Here is a 15,400-nt window from a genome sequence, read left to right as displayed (position 1 = left end):
TTTAGACGTAGCAATCAACCCTGGAGGGGTAGGGTAGGGGTAAAATACCCCGTCCAGAGTAGGTATTCTCACTGTCGGGATGCCGCAGTCGGTCATGTGATTGCCGGCATTTCATACCCATCCCATGACGTATTACAGAGGTAAGTCTCTTAGCTCTACAGCTGGACCAAACTGCATTGATTGTCACTGTCAATAAGGGAGTAGCAGCTGACTTCCATGGTGCCGCAATATGGCATTTACTGGCAGATAGTACATGATTAATTCCTTTTAGCGTTATAGGAGGAGCGTGTGGGATAGGATGGGGTAATACAGTATACAGAGGGAAGAGAGACGGATGGTATTTACTTTAATCCAAGACACTGACATGTAAGTTAATCACTCTTCAAACATGTGAGAACTACAGGTGATCATTCCAACATAACACTAGGTGGTGCTAGAGACTTTCTACTGTTAAACAAATACAGCATTAAAAATCAAGTGCAGCTGAAGATCTAGGTTTTAATGCTGCTCTTTCCAGATGGTTACAATGCATTTCCAAATGGCCATTAAGCTGTGAGGGTATAGAAGACTGAGAATGTGAGGCAGATGCACCCAGAAGGATTCTTTATTGATGTTTTAATGTACACGGAAAGCAGCAGGTTTCTAAAATAACATCTGTAAGTAGGGGCCTGGAGAAGGGGCACATAGAGTGAATCAATAGCTCAGCCACAGGGTTCACGACCCGATTTATATCACGAATTCCTTTACTTCTATGAATGCCGGTAGTGTACTGATAAAAGCACAACGCAAGCTTACACAACACTTATGTAAGATAAGAACTAAGTTTAAGGAACAATTATGTAATTGTTCAATGACTGTAATTGTCAGAGCATAAAGGAGAAATTCATGAACAAGAAATATCTGGGTGATAAAACCTCGAATTTCAGGATCAATGCCCAGAAATCACATTGGGGAGTGCCGCAATTCCCCACAGCTGCACTCATCCCGGAGTTAGTGTGAAAGGGGTAGATTTACTAAAGCTTCTAAAAATGGGCGTTACTTCCTACTGCAACCAATCAGAATCTAAGCCTTCATTGATATAGCAATGATAGTTACAATCTGATTGGTTACGATGGGCAACAACTCAACTTTTACTTTTTAAAAGCTTTAGTAAATATACCACAAAATTTCAATAGACAGAAGGTTGCGGATGCCGGTCGCTGGACCAGATGCATCCACAACCTGTTCCTGCAGGGGCATGGCATAATGGGACTGTAGATCAATCACAGCAGCAGAACTTAATCGTGGTGTCACAAGCACAAATCATTATTGTCCTGCTAGATTGGAGGAGGGTACCATATTCCTTACACAAAATGTGCAGGAAATACTAATTAAATGTTCATTTTCTACTGTTTGGATTTAGCATAACACATAATAGGTTGCTATATTACATTGACGTTGTTGCCTCCTTGTTACTGGTCCTTTTTAATCATCTGATAAGTAACTGCATTCAATGGTATCCATTGCTAGCAGTGTAACATCAGCCTACAGGTTTCAAAACTGTTAACCATAGCTTTATATGACTTATAAAGTTTCAAATTCTGCATCTCCCACTTACTTGGAGGGTGAGACAACTTCAAAGCAAAACCTCCGTTCTATATCCTCACAGGGTTTTACCATGCACAGCCTAAGATCCTCCACCACCACAGTCAGGACATCCTGAGGAAACAAGAAGCACATTAGACTTCACAGCCCCACAAACTGCAATTAAATAATTCAATTAGGATGCTACAAGTGGATCTGTAGGTAATACGTCCGTGAAGCAAGGCTGTACTAGCGTTGGAGCAAATGACCAGCTGGAGAAGAGAAATTACCGATTTAGCAGATGATCTACAGGTGCACACATGAAGGTCATCAGCAGATTTGGTAGTCCATTCTTCCCAATCAAATCTGACTGGAGTTTGACCATTTAAACCAGGGATGGGCAACCTTCAGCCCTCCAGCTGTTATTGAACTACACATCCCAGCATGCCCTGCAAAAGTTTTAGCATGGCCAAATAGCAAAACTGTAGCAAGGCAAGCTGGTATGTGTAGTTCAACAACAGCTGGAGTGCCGAAGGTTCCCCATTATTGATTTAAACCATGGGTCTTCAACCTGTGGCCCTCCAGCTGCTGTGGAACTAACCATCCCAGCATGCCCTGCCTCAGTTTTAGCATACCTTAATAGCAAACCTGTGGCAGGGCATGCTGGGATGTGCAGTTTCACAGCAGCTGGAAGGTCACAGGTTGAAGACCCATGATTTAAACTATGGGTTAGTGAGTTGCATACAGTACAATTTGGGACTACTTAATGGCTGAAGGTGAAATGTTTATCAAATGAAAGAACAATCTGCCATGGTGTAGAGTAAAGTATCAGAACAGCAGAGTGTTTTCATCATGTTCATACTGTCAGCTCATTCAAGCATCAACGTGCTGGGCATATGATATGTTCGTCATAAGACTAGGCCGAGAACATGAATAGTACACTGAAAATAGAACTGGCATCAGGATCACTGGACCTGAACCTAAAGAGGCCGCTTCTCGTCCATCGTATTACTGTTTTATTCATCTCTTTAGGAAGGCTACATGAGCTGGTGATAGTATGTGAATGGTGGAGGTGAATACAGTCCAGTCACTCTGCAGCTACAATAGACTTCCAGCACTATATATATTGCAAACATATTCTACAATTATATGTTTTTAAACACAATTACTTCAACTAATCGAGGAACCAACTAGATACAATGCAATCTAAGACCTGTTATTAACAAACAATGGGGATTTGATGTCAAATATTATAGTAGGGGAGCCCATAGGAAACAGCGACCACAATATGGTCACATTTAATATCAATTTTCATAAGCAGTCCTATATACTGTAGGTTAAACTAGGACTCTGAACTCTAGCAAAGCCAACTTTGACATGATGAGGGAAGCTTTAAGGGGCACTGAATGGGAAACTTTGTTTCAAGGAAAAAACACAATGGAGAAATGGGAGGTGTTAAAATCGCTGCTCGATGAGAATACTTGTAAATGTATTCCCATGGGCAGCAAACAAAGGACTAAAAATTCCAAAACAATGCGGCTTAAAAAAAATATTAAGGAACTAATGGGCAAAAAAAGGCGAGCATTCAAAAAATAAAAATCAGACGGGAAGGCGGAGTCATTCCAGCACTATGAGGTTTGCAACAAAAAATGCAAAAAAGAAATAAGAGCAGCTAAAGTAGACACTGAAAACCTAGTAGCAAAGAAAAGTAAATCAAACCCCTATTTTTTTTTTTAAATATATCAACAGCAAAAGATTAAAGAAGGAGAGTATAGGCCCTTTAAAGGACAAACTGGGCGGCTTAATCAAAAACGATAATGACATTGCAGATAAATTAAATGAGTTTTTCTCATCGGTATTTACAACAGAGGACCAGATGCAAGAACTAACACCCAACCTCAATAAGGATAATGTCCCACTGCTAAGTGCTTATTTAAGTGAGGAGGAAGTCTGAACAATTGAAAAAAAAAACAAGATTAATAAGTCACCTGGTCCCGACGGCATTTACCCAAAGGTTCTCATGGAGCTACACTCCGAATTAGCAAGATCTCTATTTTTAATCTTCAATGATTCAATTACATCAGGCATGGTTCCCAAAGACTGGCGTATAGCAAAAGTAGTGCTGATTTTCAAAAAGGGAAGTAAAGCTGAACCAGGCAATTATAGACCAGTTAGTCTTACATCTATAGTGGGGAAGGTACTAGAAAGCATTCTAAGGGATAGTATACAGACGTTCCTTGAAGCAAAAAAAGGTTATTAATAGGAACCAACATGGATTTGTGAAGGATAGATCTGCACGTTGTGGTAAATGGAACTTTTTCAAATTGGACTGAAGTCCTAAGTGGTGTGCCACAAGTGTCTGTACTTGGACCACTATTGTTCAACATTTTCATTAACGATCTAGTAGAAGGTCTAGAGAGCATGGTGTAAATTTTTGCAGACGATACCAAACTATGTAAGGTTATAAATTCGGAGGGAGATGCAGATTCTCTCCAGAACTACTTATTTAAACTTGAATCATGGGCAGCAAAATGGAGATTGAGTTTCAATACAGACAAGTGGTAGCAAGAACAAAAATAACACCTACATACTAAATGGGGTGATTTTAGGGGACTCTGTACTGGAAAAAGACTTAGGAGTACACATAGATAAACTTAGCAGCAGCACCCAATGTAGGATTGCAGCAAAAAAAGGCAAATAAGGTACTGGCATGCATAAAGAAGGGAATTGTTGCAAGGGATGAGAGTGTTATACTCCCACTATACAAATTCGTAGTGAGGCCCATCTGGAATACTGCGCACAATTTTGGGCACCTCACTACAAAAATTATATCCTGGAACTAGAAAAGGTTCAGAGGCGGGTGACCAAACTAATTAAGCGGATGGAGACGCTGGAATAGCAGGAAAGACTTGCAAGGCTTGACATGTTTACGCTGGAAAAGAGGAGACTAAAGGGCTAATTCAGACCTGATCGCTGCTGTGCGTTTTCGCGCAGCGGGCGATCAGGTCTGAACTGCACATGCTTATGCACTGCAATGCGCAGGCGCAACGGTCCGCAGCACCAGGAAGCAACGGGATGGTGCAAAAAGGCAGGAAGAGGGCGTTTATGGGTGGCAACTGACCGTTTTCAGGGAGTGTCTGGAAAAACGCAGGAGGGACCCGGCGTTTTGTGGGAGGATTTGTGACGTCAGCTCCGGCCCCAATCATCGCAGCGACTGAGTAAGTCCTGGGCTGTGCAGAGACTGCACAAACTTCTGTTTGTGCAGCTCTCCTGCACAGCGAAGTCCCTCTCCCCCTGTAGGCGGTGACTACCTGATGCAAAAAACGCACCCTAGCGATCAGGTCTGAATTACCCGCTAAGAGGGGACATGATCAACATTTATAAATATTTAAGGGAGCAATACTCAGAGCTTGCGGGGAATCTGTTTTTGGTAAGATCAACACAGAAGACACGTGGACAACCACTTAGGTTAGGGGAGAGGAGATTCCTCACACAGAGGCAAAAAAGTTTTTTTCACAGTAAGGACAATACGAGTTTGGAATTCCTTGCCTGAGAGAGTAGTAACGGTGGACTCGGTCAATACTATAGTTATAATAAAATGAGGAAAAAACCACAATGGCCGACTTTATCAACAGATAAAATTAGTCCTGAAAATAATACAGTGTAGGAGAACACAAATAGGTTGAACTCGATGGACAAATTGTCTTTTTTCAATCTCAGAAACTACGTAACTATGGGGGTCATTCAGACCTAATCGCACGCTAGGTTTTTTCGCTGCGCTGCGATCAGGTCAGAACTGCGTATGCATATGTACCGCAATGCGTAGGCGCGTCGTACAAGTACAAAGCGGATCGTTGCCCAGCGATGGTGTACGAAGAATCAATTCGCACAGTCGATCGCAAGGAGATTGACAGGAAGAAGGAGTTTGTGGGTGTCAACTGACCATTTTCTGGGAGTGTCCGGAAAAACGCAGGCATGTCCAGGGCGGTTGTCTGACGTCAATTCCGGCCCTGGACAGGCTGAAGTGATCGCAGCGGTTGAGTAAGTTCTGAGCTACTCAGAAACTGCACAAAACTTTTTTGTACCGCCGGGCTGCACAGGCGTTCACACACTTGCAAAGTGAAAATACACTCCCCTATGGGCAGCGACTATCTGCTCGCAGCAGTGCAAAAAACCCCTAGCGAGCGATCAGGTCTGAATGGCCCCTCTATGTAACTATATATTACAGTAGTTTTCGGACAGATGGAATTGTGTGATATTATTTCTGCGGCTATTCGTGTAAAAATAGAATTTTAATCTTCAATGATAGAAAAGTAATCTCAATACGCAATTTGACTGCAGTTTAGTTATCTCTGGGCTTGGTTAAGTATTTGGCAGATTAGTAAAAATAGGAAGCACAGGAAATGATGTATAGTACAGCAGGAATCCGAACTCACCTTCAATTTCTTCTGATAAACAAGCTGGCTGTTTTGTATGGAAAACCACCTCCTGTGAATTAAAAATAAGTGTCAATGATTCAGTGGTGCCTGATGCACACGTAAATTGTGTATTTCAGCAGAACAATGCAGCGGGAAGCTGACAAATACAGACTTACTACTAGGAATGGTTATTTGTATGTATGTTTTTAAATATGTTTTGCCAAATGCAAGAAGCACGTTACCCATTATTGGACTTTTAGGCCCCACCCACTTGCATCACTTGACTCAATTTAAAGATGTGATTGAAGGTGCAACACAAAGGATTATAAACCCATTACATACAACGGGATGCGTTTAGTATTTCGCCAGTCAGGATGCCAGCGGTCATGTGACTGACGTTGGAATCCTGACACCACTCAGGAGACCAGCGCTGGATCACCAACAGACGGGATGCCAAAAGTGTGTGTCAGGCTTCTGCCTTATGGTTAGGGGGTGTGGTGAGTTAGGGCTAGGCACTAGGGGGGGTTAGGGTCAGGCACGAGGGTGGATAACCCTAGCAGACACCTCCGCTGATGTTTAGCCGTAGCTGACACCCCCAAAAGGTTAGCCCTAGCCACCACCCCCCGAGGGTTAGGGTAAGGGACAGGGGGGAGGTAAAAATACTTACCCCCTCCAATGTCGGCATATTCAGTGTCAGAATGCTGCGGTCGGTCATGTGACCGCCGGCATCTCGAACGCCAGGATATTGTATGTATTCCCATACAACATACTTTATTTTATTTTTTTAAGATTACACTGAATCGAATGTATAGTGAACATGTGAGAATACACAATACATAATCAAAGGTACCGTAGCCCTAAATAAACTGCTACTTCCGCTACTTCCACAATTCTTTGTCACAATAAAACTGGGTACACAGTAGAGAACATACAAATGATAGAATGTCGCGCACGATTTCCCTTGAACTCCCGGACAAACTAAATTGTGCATACACACAGAGCAATTTTACAAACAACTGATATACATGAGTCGTCCAATACTACCAAATTGTTGGGTTTCAGCCTGTTTAAATTAGTCGTTTGTCAGTGGTAGCGTACACACTGGTCGATTTGCACCTAGTCAGTAGCATCATTTTTAAATTGAGCTGCATGTACAAACAACGTCGCTAGCTACCCATGGGAGCGCGAATCGCTAGCGATAAAGTGCGTACACACAGGACTATATAACAAATTTATCGTAACGAATGGTTGTTTGCAGCAAATCCATTTAAAATGTCGTCTAGTGTGTACCCAGCTTAAAGCTCGGTGTGGATCATTGGGTAGACCAGAATGAAGTCAACAGTCAATAGATCAACATGCAATAGATCGACAGGGTCAAAAGGTCAATATGTCAACAAGGACATGGTCGACAAATTTTTTTTTGGGTGTCATTTTACAGATGTGTCCTCTACAAGTCGCGTTACACATAACGTGTGAGTGCCGCGTGACAATGTAACAAGAAGCACGAGCAGCTTCTGCTGATTAAAATGATATATAGCATGCCTGTATTCTGTGTGTAATTGCGACTGTATTTGCATACAAAATGCTACGTAACGTAGCATTTCGGATGCAGATAGAGCCACAATTACACACAGAATATAGGCATGCTGTATATCATTTTAATCAGCAGAAGCTGCTTGTGCGTCCTGTTACACTACTTTGCGTCTAAGACACATATTTGCACATAAAGGAGTCCCGCCACAGCAACCACATGTGACTACAATAAGTTTATCATGTTATAACTATTCCTAATCGTAGTCCACATGGATGGTAAATGATGAAAAAGTTTTTAAAAAATCCAAAAACAAATTGTGGTGACTTGTATTGTGTTGTCATGTCGGACATTTGAACCTGTAGAACTAATGCATGTCGACCTATTTACTGTCGACTTATCATCCGGATACTGTAATGGTCTCCTAATTGTCAAGCAACCACAAGTCTATTATTCCTTATTATGTGGTAATGTCGCCAACATCATATAGATTTTGCATAGGGCAAATGTATTATGAAGAATTATTAGAAGACTGGTGTACCTAAAATCTGTCTGCTTTAGCCAGTCAACAAGCAACACTGGTTGAGAAGCTATTGCAGTATTGCCCATCATGTACTGTGCACTCTGTACTCACCTATTCCACGTTTTGAATGCATTGCTTGCCCTTTTGAAGAGGTAACCCTCCATAACAACCCCATTAGGGGCATCCACATTAAATTCTGCTTTGGAGTCATCATAGGAGAAATCCTGTTTGATACAAACAATAATGATTACTTTTACGATTAACATTAAAGGAGACACAAGAATGATTCAAAAAAGTAATAATGTCTTATAAACTAAAAGACAAAAAAAATAAATCTAATTTCTAAGAGCCAATTGCCCTCATATATGCCATCATATGAAAGATAGCTACACTGGGTGACTCTGCTACTGGTGTGTCCGCCTAAATCTGGGTACACACGTATACAATCACCGTCCCGTTCTGACGATGGGGGTAATTCTGAGTTGATCGCAGCAGGATTTTTGTTAGCAGTTGGGCAAAACCATGTGCACTGCAGGGGAGGCAGATATAACATGTGTAGAGAGAGTTAGATTTGGGTGGGGTGTGTTCAATCTGCAATCTAAATTGCAGTGTAAAAATAAAGCAGCCAGTATTTACCCTCCACAGAAACAAAATAACCCACCCAAATCTAACTCTCTCTGCACATGTTATATCTGCCTCCCCTGCAGTGCACACGGTTTTTGCCCAACTGCTAACAAAAATCCTGCTGCGATCAACTCAGAATTACCCCCGATATCGGGTGAATGGGCGTTGATTGTATAGGTTCATACGCAGTACCGATGCAGGAGCGTTAGCCGATAAATGGCTTAGAACGCTCCTACATCGGTCGGGACCGAGAGATTGCAAAAGCGACCTCCCGATCCCCATAGAAGACCCGCTACCCGTTGCTGCTGCCCACGCCTTGAAAGAGGTCACAGAGGGTCGCAGCTGATAACACACACAGCCCGGCTGCTCAGGAGCGTTGACCTGATCTGCCGAGGATTGAACAAGTGTGCACCCAGCTTAAGGCTGGTCACATACGTAGCAATCAGGTTGTACAATAAGGTTGTTCATGAGTAAACTACATCCAACATCACTCTTTATGTGATTTCAAAGACTTCCAATACGCTGAACACAATAAAAAAACGAGTTTTATGGTAAGAACTTACCTTTGTTAAAACTCTTTCTGCGAGGTACACTAGGCTCCACAAGGAAAGACATAGGAGTGTAGAGTAGGATGTTGATCGGAGGCACCAACAGGCTCAAAAGCTTTGACTGTTCCCAAGATGCATAGTGCCGCCTCCTCTATAACCCCGCCTCCCTGCACAGGAGCTCAGTTTTTAGTTAACCAGCCCAATGCAGTAGCAGGAAAAGAGACGACAACGATTAGTAGCCACAACACCACACTCTCACGACAGGAGAAGTGTCAGCGGCTAATGCCATACCAACCCAAAGAAGCTAAGTGCGTTAGGGTGGCGCCTTGTGGAGCCCAGTGTACCTCACAGAAAGAGTTTTAACAAAGGTAAGTTCTAACCATTAAACTCGTTTTCTGCTGCAGGGTACACTGGGCTCCACTAGGAAAGACATAGGGGATGTCCTAAAGAAGTTCCTTATGGGAGGGGATGCACTGCAGCGGGCATAAGAACCCGGCGTCCAAAGGAAGCATCCTGGGAAGCGGCAGTATCGAAGGCATAGAACAGTGAAGGCTAACCTTGACACTCCAGCTGTTGTTGAACTACACATCCCAGCACGCCCTGCATCAGTTTTAGCATGGCCAAATAGCAAAACTGTAGCAGGGCATGCTGGGATGTGTAGTTCAACAACAGCTGGAGTGTCAAGGTTAGCCATCACTGGCATAGAACCTTATGAACGTGTTCACAGAGGACCACGTAGCCGCCTTGCACAATTGTTCAAGGGTCGCACCACGGCGGGCCACCCAAGAAGGTCCAACAGACCGAGTAGAATGGGCCGTAATGTGAGCAGGAGCTGACAGACCAGCCTTTACATAAGCATGTGCAATCACCATTCTAATCCATCTGGCCAAAGTCTGCTTGTGAGCATGCCAGCCCCGTTTGTGAAACCCAAACAGAATAAAGAGAGAATCAAATTTCCTAACAGAAGCAGTTCTCTTCACATAGATACGGAGAGCCCGTACCACATCCAAAGACCGCTCTTTGGGAGACAGATCAGGAGAGACAAAGGGAGGTACCACAATCTCCTGATTAAGGTGGAACGAAGAAACCACCTCAGGCAAATAACCGGGACGAGTCCTAAGAACCGCCCGGTCACAGTGAAATATCAGATATGGGGAACTACAAGACAAGGCACCCAAATCCGACATTCTTCTAGCTGAAGCAATAGCCAGCAGAAACACCACCTTAAGGGAAAGCCACTTAAGATCAGCTGAACCAAGAGGTTCAAACGGAGACTCTTGTAACGCCTCCAAAACCACCGACAAGTCCCAAGGAGCCACAAGCAGGACATAGGGAGGTTGGATACGCAACACACCCTGAGTGAAGGAATGCACATCAGGTAAGGTCGCAATCTTTCTATGAAACCACACCGACAAGGCAGATATTTGAACCTTGAGGGAGGCCAGACGCAGGCCTAAGTCCAGGCCCTGCTGAAGAAAGGCCAACAACTTGGCTGTACTAAACTTGGAAGCGTCATAATTGTTAGATGCGCACCAAACAAAGTAAGAATGCCAGACCCTATGGTAAATCCGAGCAGAAGCTGGTTTCCGGGGCCGCAACATAGTTTGAATGACCGCCTCAGAAAACCCTTTAGCCCTCAAGACGGAAGCTTCAAGAGCCACGCCGTCAAAAACAGCCGGGCTAGGTCCTGGTAGACACAGGGGCCCTGAACGAGGAGGTCTGGGCGTTGTGGAAGTAGAATTGGACGCTCTGACGATAGGCCCTGCAGGTCTGAGAACCAGTGCCGTCTGGGCCACGCTGGAGCTATGAGAAGCAGAATTCCTTTTTCTTGCTTGAACTTCCGAATTACCCTGGGCAGGAGTGACACCGGAGGGAACACGTACGGCAGCCGAAACCTCCACGGCACCGCCAGTGCATCCACGAATGCTGCTTGAGGATCCCTTGTCCTTGCGCCGAAGACCGGAACCTTGTGATTGTGTCGAGACGCCATCAGATCTACGTCTGGAAGGCCCCACTTTTCCACTAAGAGTTGAAACACTTCTGTATGGAGGCCCCACTCGCCGGCATGTACAACCTGACGACTGAGAAACTCCGCTTCCCAATTCAGGACTCCCGGAATGAATATTGCCGATATGGGCGGCAGATGGCGTTCCGCCCATTGCAGAATCCGTGAGACTTCCTTCATTGCCAAACGGCTTCGAGTGCCGCCTTGATGATTTATGTAAGCCACTGTGGTGGCGTTGTCCGACTGTACTTGAACAGGACGGTTCTGAATTAAATGCTGGGCCAGGTTCAACGAATTGAAGACCGCCCGCAATTCCAGAATGTTGATCGAGAGGAGAGATTCCTCCTTGGTCCACCGACCCTGAAGGGAGTGCTGCTCCAGCACCGCGCCCCAACCTCTTAGACTGGCATCTGTCGTCAACAGGACCCAGTCGGATGTCCAGAACGGACGGCCCCTGCACAATCGTTGGTCCTGGAACCACCAGTGCAGCGACAGGCGGACCTCCGGAGTCAATGAGATCATTTGAGACATGATCCGGTGAGGCAGGCCGTCCCACTTGGCTAGAATCAGCCTCTGGAGAGGGCGAGAATGGAATTGAGCATACTCCACCATGTCGAATGCGGACACCATGAGGCCCAGCACCTGCATCGCCGAATGTATCGACACTTGCGGACGAGAAAGGAAGCAACGAATCCTGTCCTGAAGCTTCAGGACTTTCTCCTGGGACAAGAACAACCGCTGGTTGTGAGTGTCCAATAGCGCTCCCAGGTGCACTATGCTCTGAGCAGGGACCAGGGAGGATTTCTTCCAGTTGATAAGCCACCTGTGGGCTTGTAGAAACCGGACAGTCATATCCAGATGACGTAGGAGAAGTTCTGGGGAATTTGCCAGGATCAAAAAGTCGTCCAGATACGGCAGTATCCTGACCCCTTGACGGCAGAGTACCACCGTCAACACCGCCATAACTTTGGTGAAGACTCGCGGAGCCGTAGTAAAACCAAAAGGTAACGCCCGAAACTGGTAATGGAGGTTGCCAATCGCAAACCTCAGGTATTGCTGTTGTGACACTGTTATAGGAATATGCAGGTAAGCATCCTGTATGTCCAGGGAGACCATATAATCCCCAGGTTCCAAGGCCAGAACTATAGAGCGAAGGGTTTCTATACGGGACTTGGAAACTTTCACAAACCTGTTCAATGCCTTGAGATTGAGAATGGGTCGAGAGGACCCATTCGGTTTCAGGACTAGAAACAGCGGAGAATAGTACCCTCGGCCCCTCTGAGCAAGAGGCACCTGTACTACGACTCCTGTATCCAGGAGGGTCTGTACCACCGAATGCAGAGTGTTTGCCTTTGTCTGGTCCAATGGGACGTCTGTCAGACAAAATCGATGAGGGGGGTGGATTTTGAAGGCTATGGCGTAACCTCGAGTGACAAATATTCCTGGGTATACCCTTGCAGCCGGCCCCCCACCCTGGGATCCCCCAGGGGGAGGCCCGCCCCGTCATGCGGCAGACTTATCCGTCTTGGAAGCTGGCTGACGGGCAGCCCAGGCTCTTTTGGGCTTCGGCTTACCAGGTTTGGAAGTGCGGGCCTGCTTGTTGTACGCCTGACCTTTTGCTTTACCTGAAGGACGAAAGGGGCGAAAGGAAGTACCTTTAGCCTTCGACACAGAAGGAGCGGTACTTAGCAGACAGGCAGTTTTGTCAGTAGCCAAGTCAGCCACTATCTTATTTAAGTCCTCCCCAAACAGAATATCTCGCTTGAAAGGGAGTACCTCCAGGGTTTTTCTAGAGTCCAGATCCACAGACCAGGATCTCAGTCACAATATCCGGCGAGCCAGGACTGATGTAGTAGAGGCCTTGGCTGCTAGAATACCGGCATCAGAAGCCGCCTCTTTGATATAGTGAGAAGCTGTGACAATATATGACAAGCATTGTCTAGCATGGTCAGAAGAGATTTCAGCTTCCAACTCTAGGGCCCATGCTTCAATAGCCTCTGCAGCCCATGTTACTGCAATAGTGGGCCTTTGTGCAGCACCCGTGAGGGTGTAAATCGCTTTCAGACAACCCTCCACACGTTTATCCGTAGGCTCTTTTAGAGATGTGACGGTAGTGGCAGGTAGAGCTAAGGAAACCACCATCCTAGCCACATGTGAGTCTACTGGAGGAGGCGTTTCCCAATTTTTAGACAGCTCTGGCGCGAGGGGATAGCGAGCCAGCATCTTCTTTTGAGGCACAAACTTCGTACCCGGGTTTCCCCAGGGTTCCTGATGTATATCCACTAGGTGGTCAGAGTGAGGTAAAACTTGTTTAACCACCTTCTGACGCTCGAACCTATCTGGTTTCTTAGGAGGGACGGATGGCTCAGGATCATCCGTAATCTGTAGAATCAACTTAATAGCCTCCAAAAGATCATGTGAACTACCCTCCCCATCAGCAGTATCTGTGTCAGAATCTGTGGGGTCAGTGTAAGCGCCATCTTCATCAGACAAGGTGTCAGTGACAGCAGTGGATTGTGAGGGGGTAAGAGCTCGCTTAGAGGACCCCTTGGTCTTAGGCGAGCGAGGGTCAGACTTTTTAGTAGTCAAGGACTGGTTCAATTTCTTCAATTGAGCAGACAAGTTATCCGCCCACGGCGGGTTAGCTGCGGGGACCACATACGGTTGAACCATCATAGAAGGTCCCATAGGGGGTGTTAGTTTAGTAACTAGCGTATTTAGAAGCGTGGAGAAAGTAGCCCACGGTGGGTCATTATGGACCCCCGTTGCCACAGTCCCACTGGGGGGCAAGGAGCCCCCCAGAACCAGAGCCCGCAGCTGCTATATTCTCCTCATAGGGATCTGTGGCTTCAGCAACACCAGCAGTGTGTTCAGCCCCAGAACCGTTACCTTCAGAAGCAGACAACCTGGAAGTGTAATCCAGGAGACCTAGTTGAGTGCAGACTAAATTAGTGTGATTTGACTGTTCTCGTGTGTAGCTCTGATAAAGTTCCTTTACTTTTAGTACCCTTTTATACTGATCTGTGAGACAATGTGCAGCCATGTGTCTTTATTTTAGTAGCCCATGTTGTTATGTTGTAATCATACCTATATATGTGCAAGCCTTATTCATTTGCTCAGTTCTTCCTACTAACAATAAGTGAAAACTGCCACACTGAATACTTTTTCTAAAAAAAATAAAATATGGCTCCAAAGAGACAAAACAGAAATATCCAAATTATTATTAGACATAGCAGAACAGTGACTCATTCAGTGCTTTAGGTGCCTCCTTACCACTGGGGCCCTAGACAACTGCCTTGCTTCACCTACTGGTAGAATCACCCTGTATAGTGGCCTGAGGGCCACAACATGTGTTTTTTCCAGCTAGGGGGGTGGCACAGTGGCGAAACCTTTTCTGTAGCCCGTACTGCAGCTTTAACATCACTACTCCATTACAGCATATGAATGAAACTTGCAGAATGATGGCTACCCATATTAACAAAGAAATCCTTAACAAAAATCATTGCATTCTGAAGACTTTAAACAACAGAGGGACCGTCCTTGACCTTCCGTGTGTACGGAGATGGTGCTTCAATTACATAGGTAACGTCTTATTGTGGGGTAGAGGTACAGATTTACACCGCCAGGTCCCCTCATCTATACATTACAGAGAACGGCAGCAGAACTCACTTAAGCAAATTGTCTTAATAATCATTACAATTAGCTTAATTACCGGCAAAATACATCTACAGAGATTTTCCTGGGTGATAATTAGATTTAGATTAATTAGATAATGATGTTATAAAACACGGAATACATTAGATTCTTACCTGCTGGTAGTTTGGGCAGTGAACCAAAAATTCAAGTTCAATCAGTAAACTAATTTAAAAAAAAATATCCTGTTCTACCGCCATGTAGTTTACAGATATACGGCAGTAACACTAAGAATTTTGTTGTGAAGGATTACTGCTCTTCATGGTAATAAAAAGGCTGGAAATACAGTGTGACCGAGTTCTAGCACAGTATTCAATGCCTCTGAATATCTGGGGAACTTATTTGTTGACTTTAAACAAAATCATCTAAGGTCGGGTACATACCAGGACAACATCGGTCCGATATGTAATTTCTGGGCAAATCAGAACATATTGTCAAAGTCAGAAAAATGTCTCTATGCACGTTGCCATATTTGCACCGCACACTGGTCCGTGC

At 45.0% G+C, this 15,400-nt stretch overlaps 1 protein-coding gene across 1 annotated transcript in view; it reads right to left on the bottom strand.

Moving 5' to 3' along the window:
- The window catches only part of ACAP3 (ArfGAP with coiled-coil, ankyrin repeat and PH domains 3), a 400,069-nt gene that overhangs the window by 39,968 nt on the left and 344,701 nt on the right, over positions 1 to 15,400 (bottom strand). Inside the window, exons 11-13 of the mRNA XM_063943035.1 lie at positions 8,147 to 8,259; positions 6,000 to 6,051; positions 1,598 to 1,698 (exon numbers count right to left, since the gene is read on the bottom strand). Of these exons, the coding sequence (XP_063799105.1) occupies positions 1,598 to 1,698; positions 6,000 to 6,051; positions 8,147 to 8,259 (266 nt within the window). The remainder of the gene's footprint in view (positions 1 to 1,597; positions 1,699 to 5,999; positions 6,052 to 8,146; positions 8,260 to 15,400) is intronic.

This window comes from Pseudophryne corroboree, chromosome 10 (assembly GCF_028390025.1).
Source record: "Pseudophryne corroboree isolate aPseCor3 chromosome 10, aPseCor3.hap2, whole genome shotgun sequence".
NCBI lineage: Eukaryota > Metazoa > Chordata > Amphibia > Anura > Myobatrachidae > Pseudophryne > Pseudophryne corroboree.
This window is presented reverse-complemented; position numbering and strand designations above follow the sequence as displayed.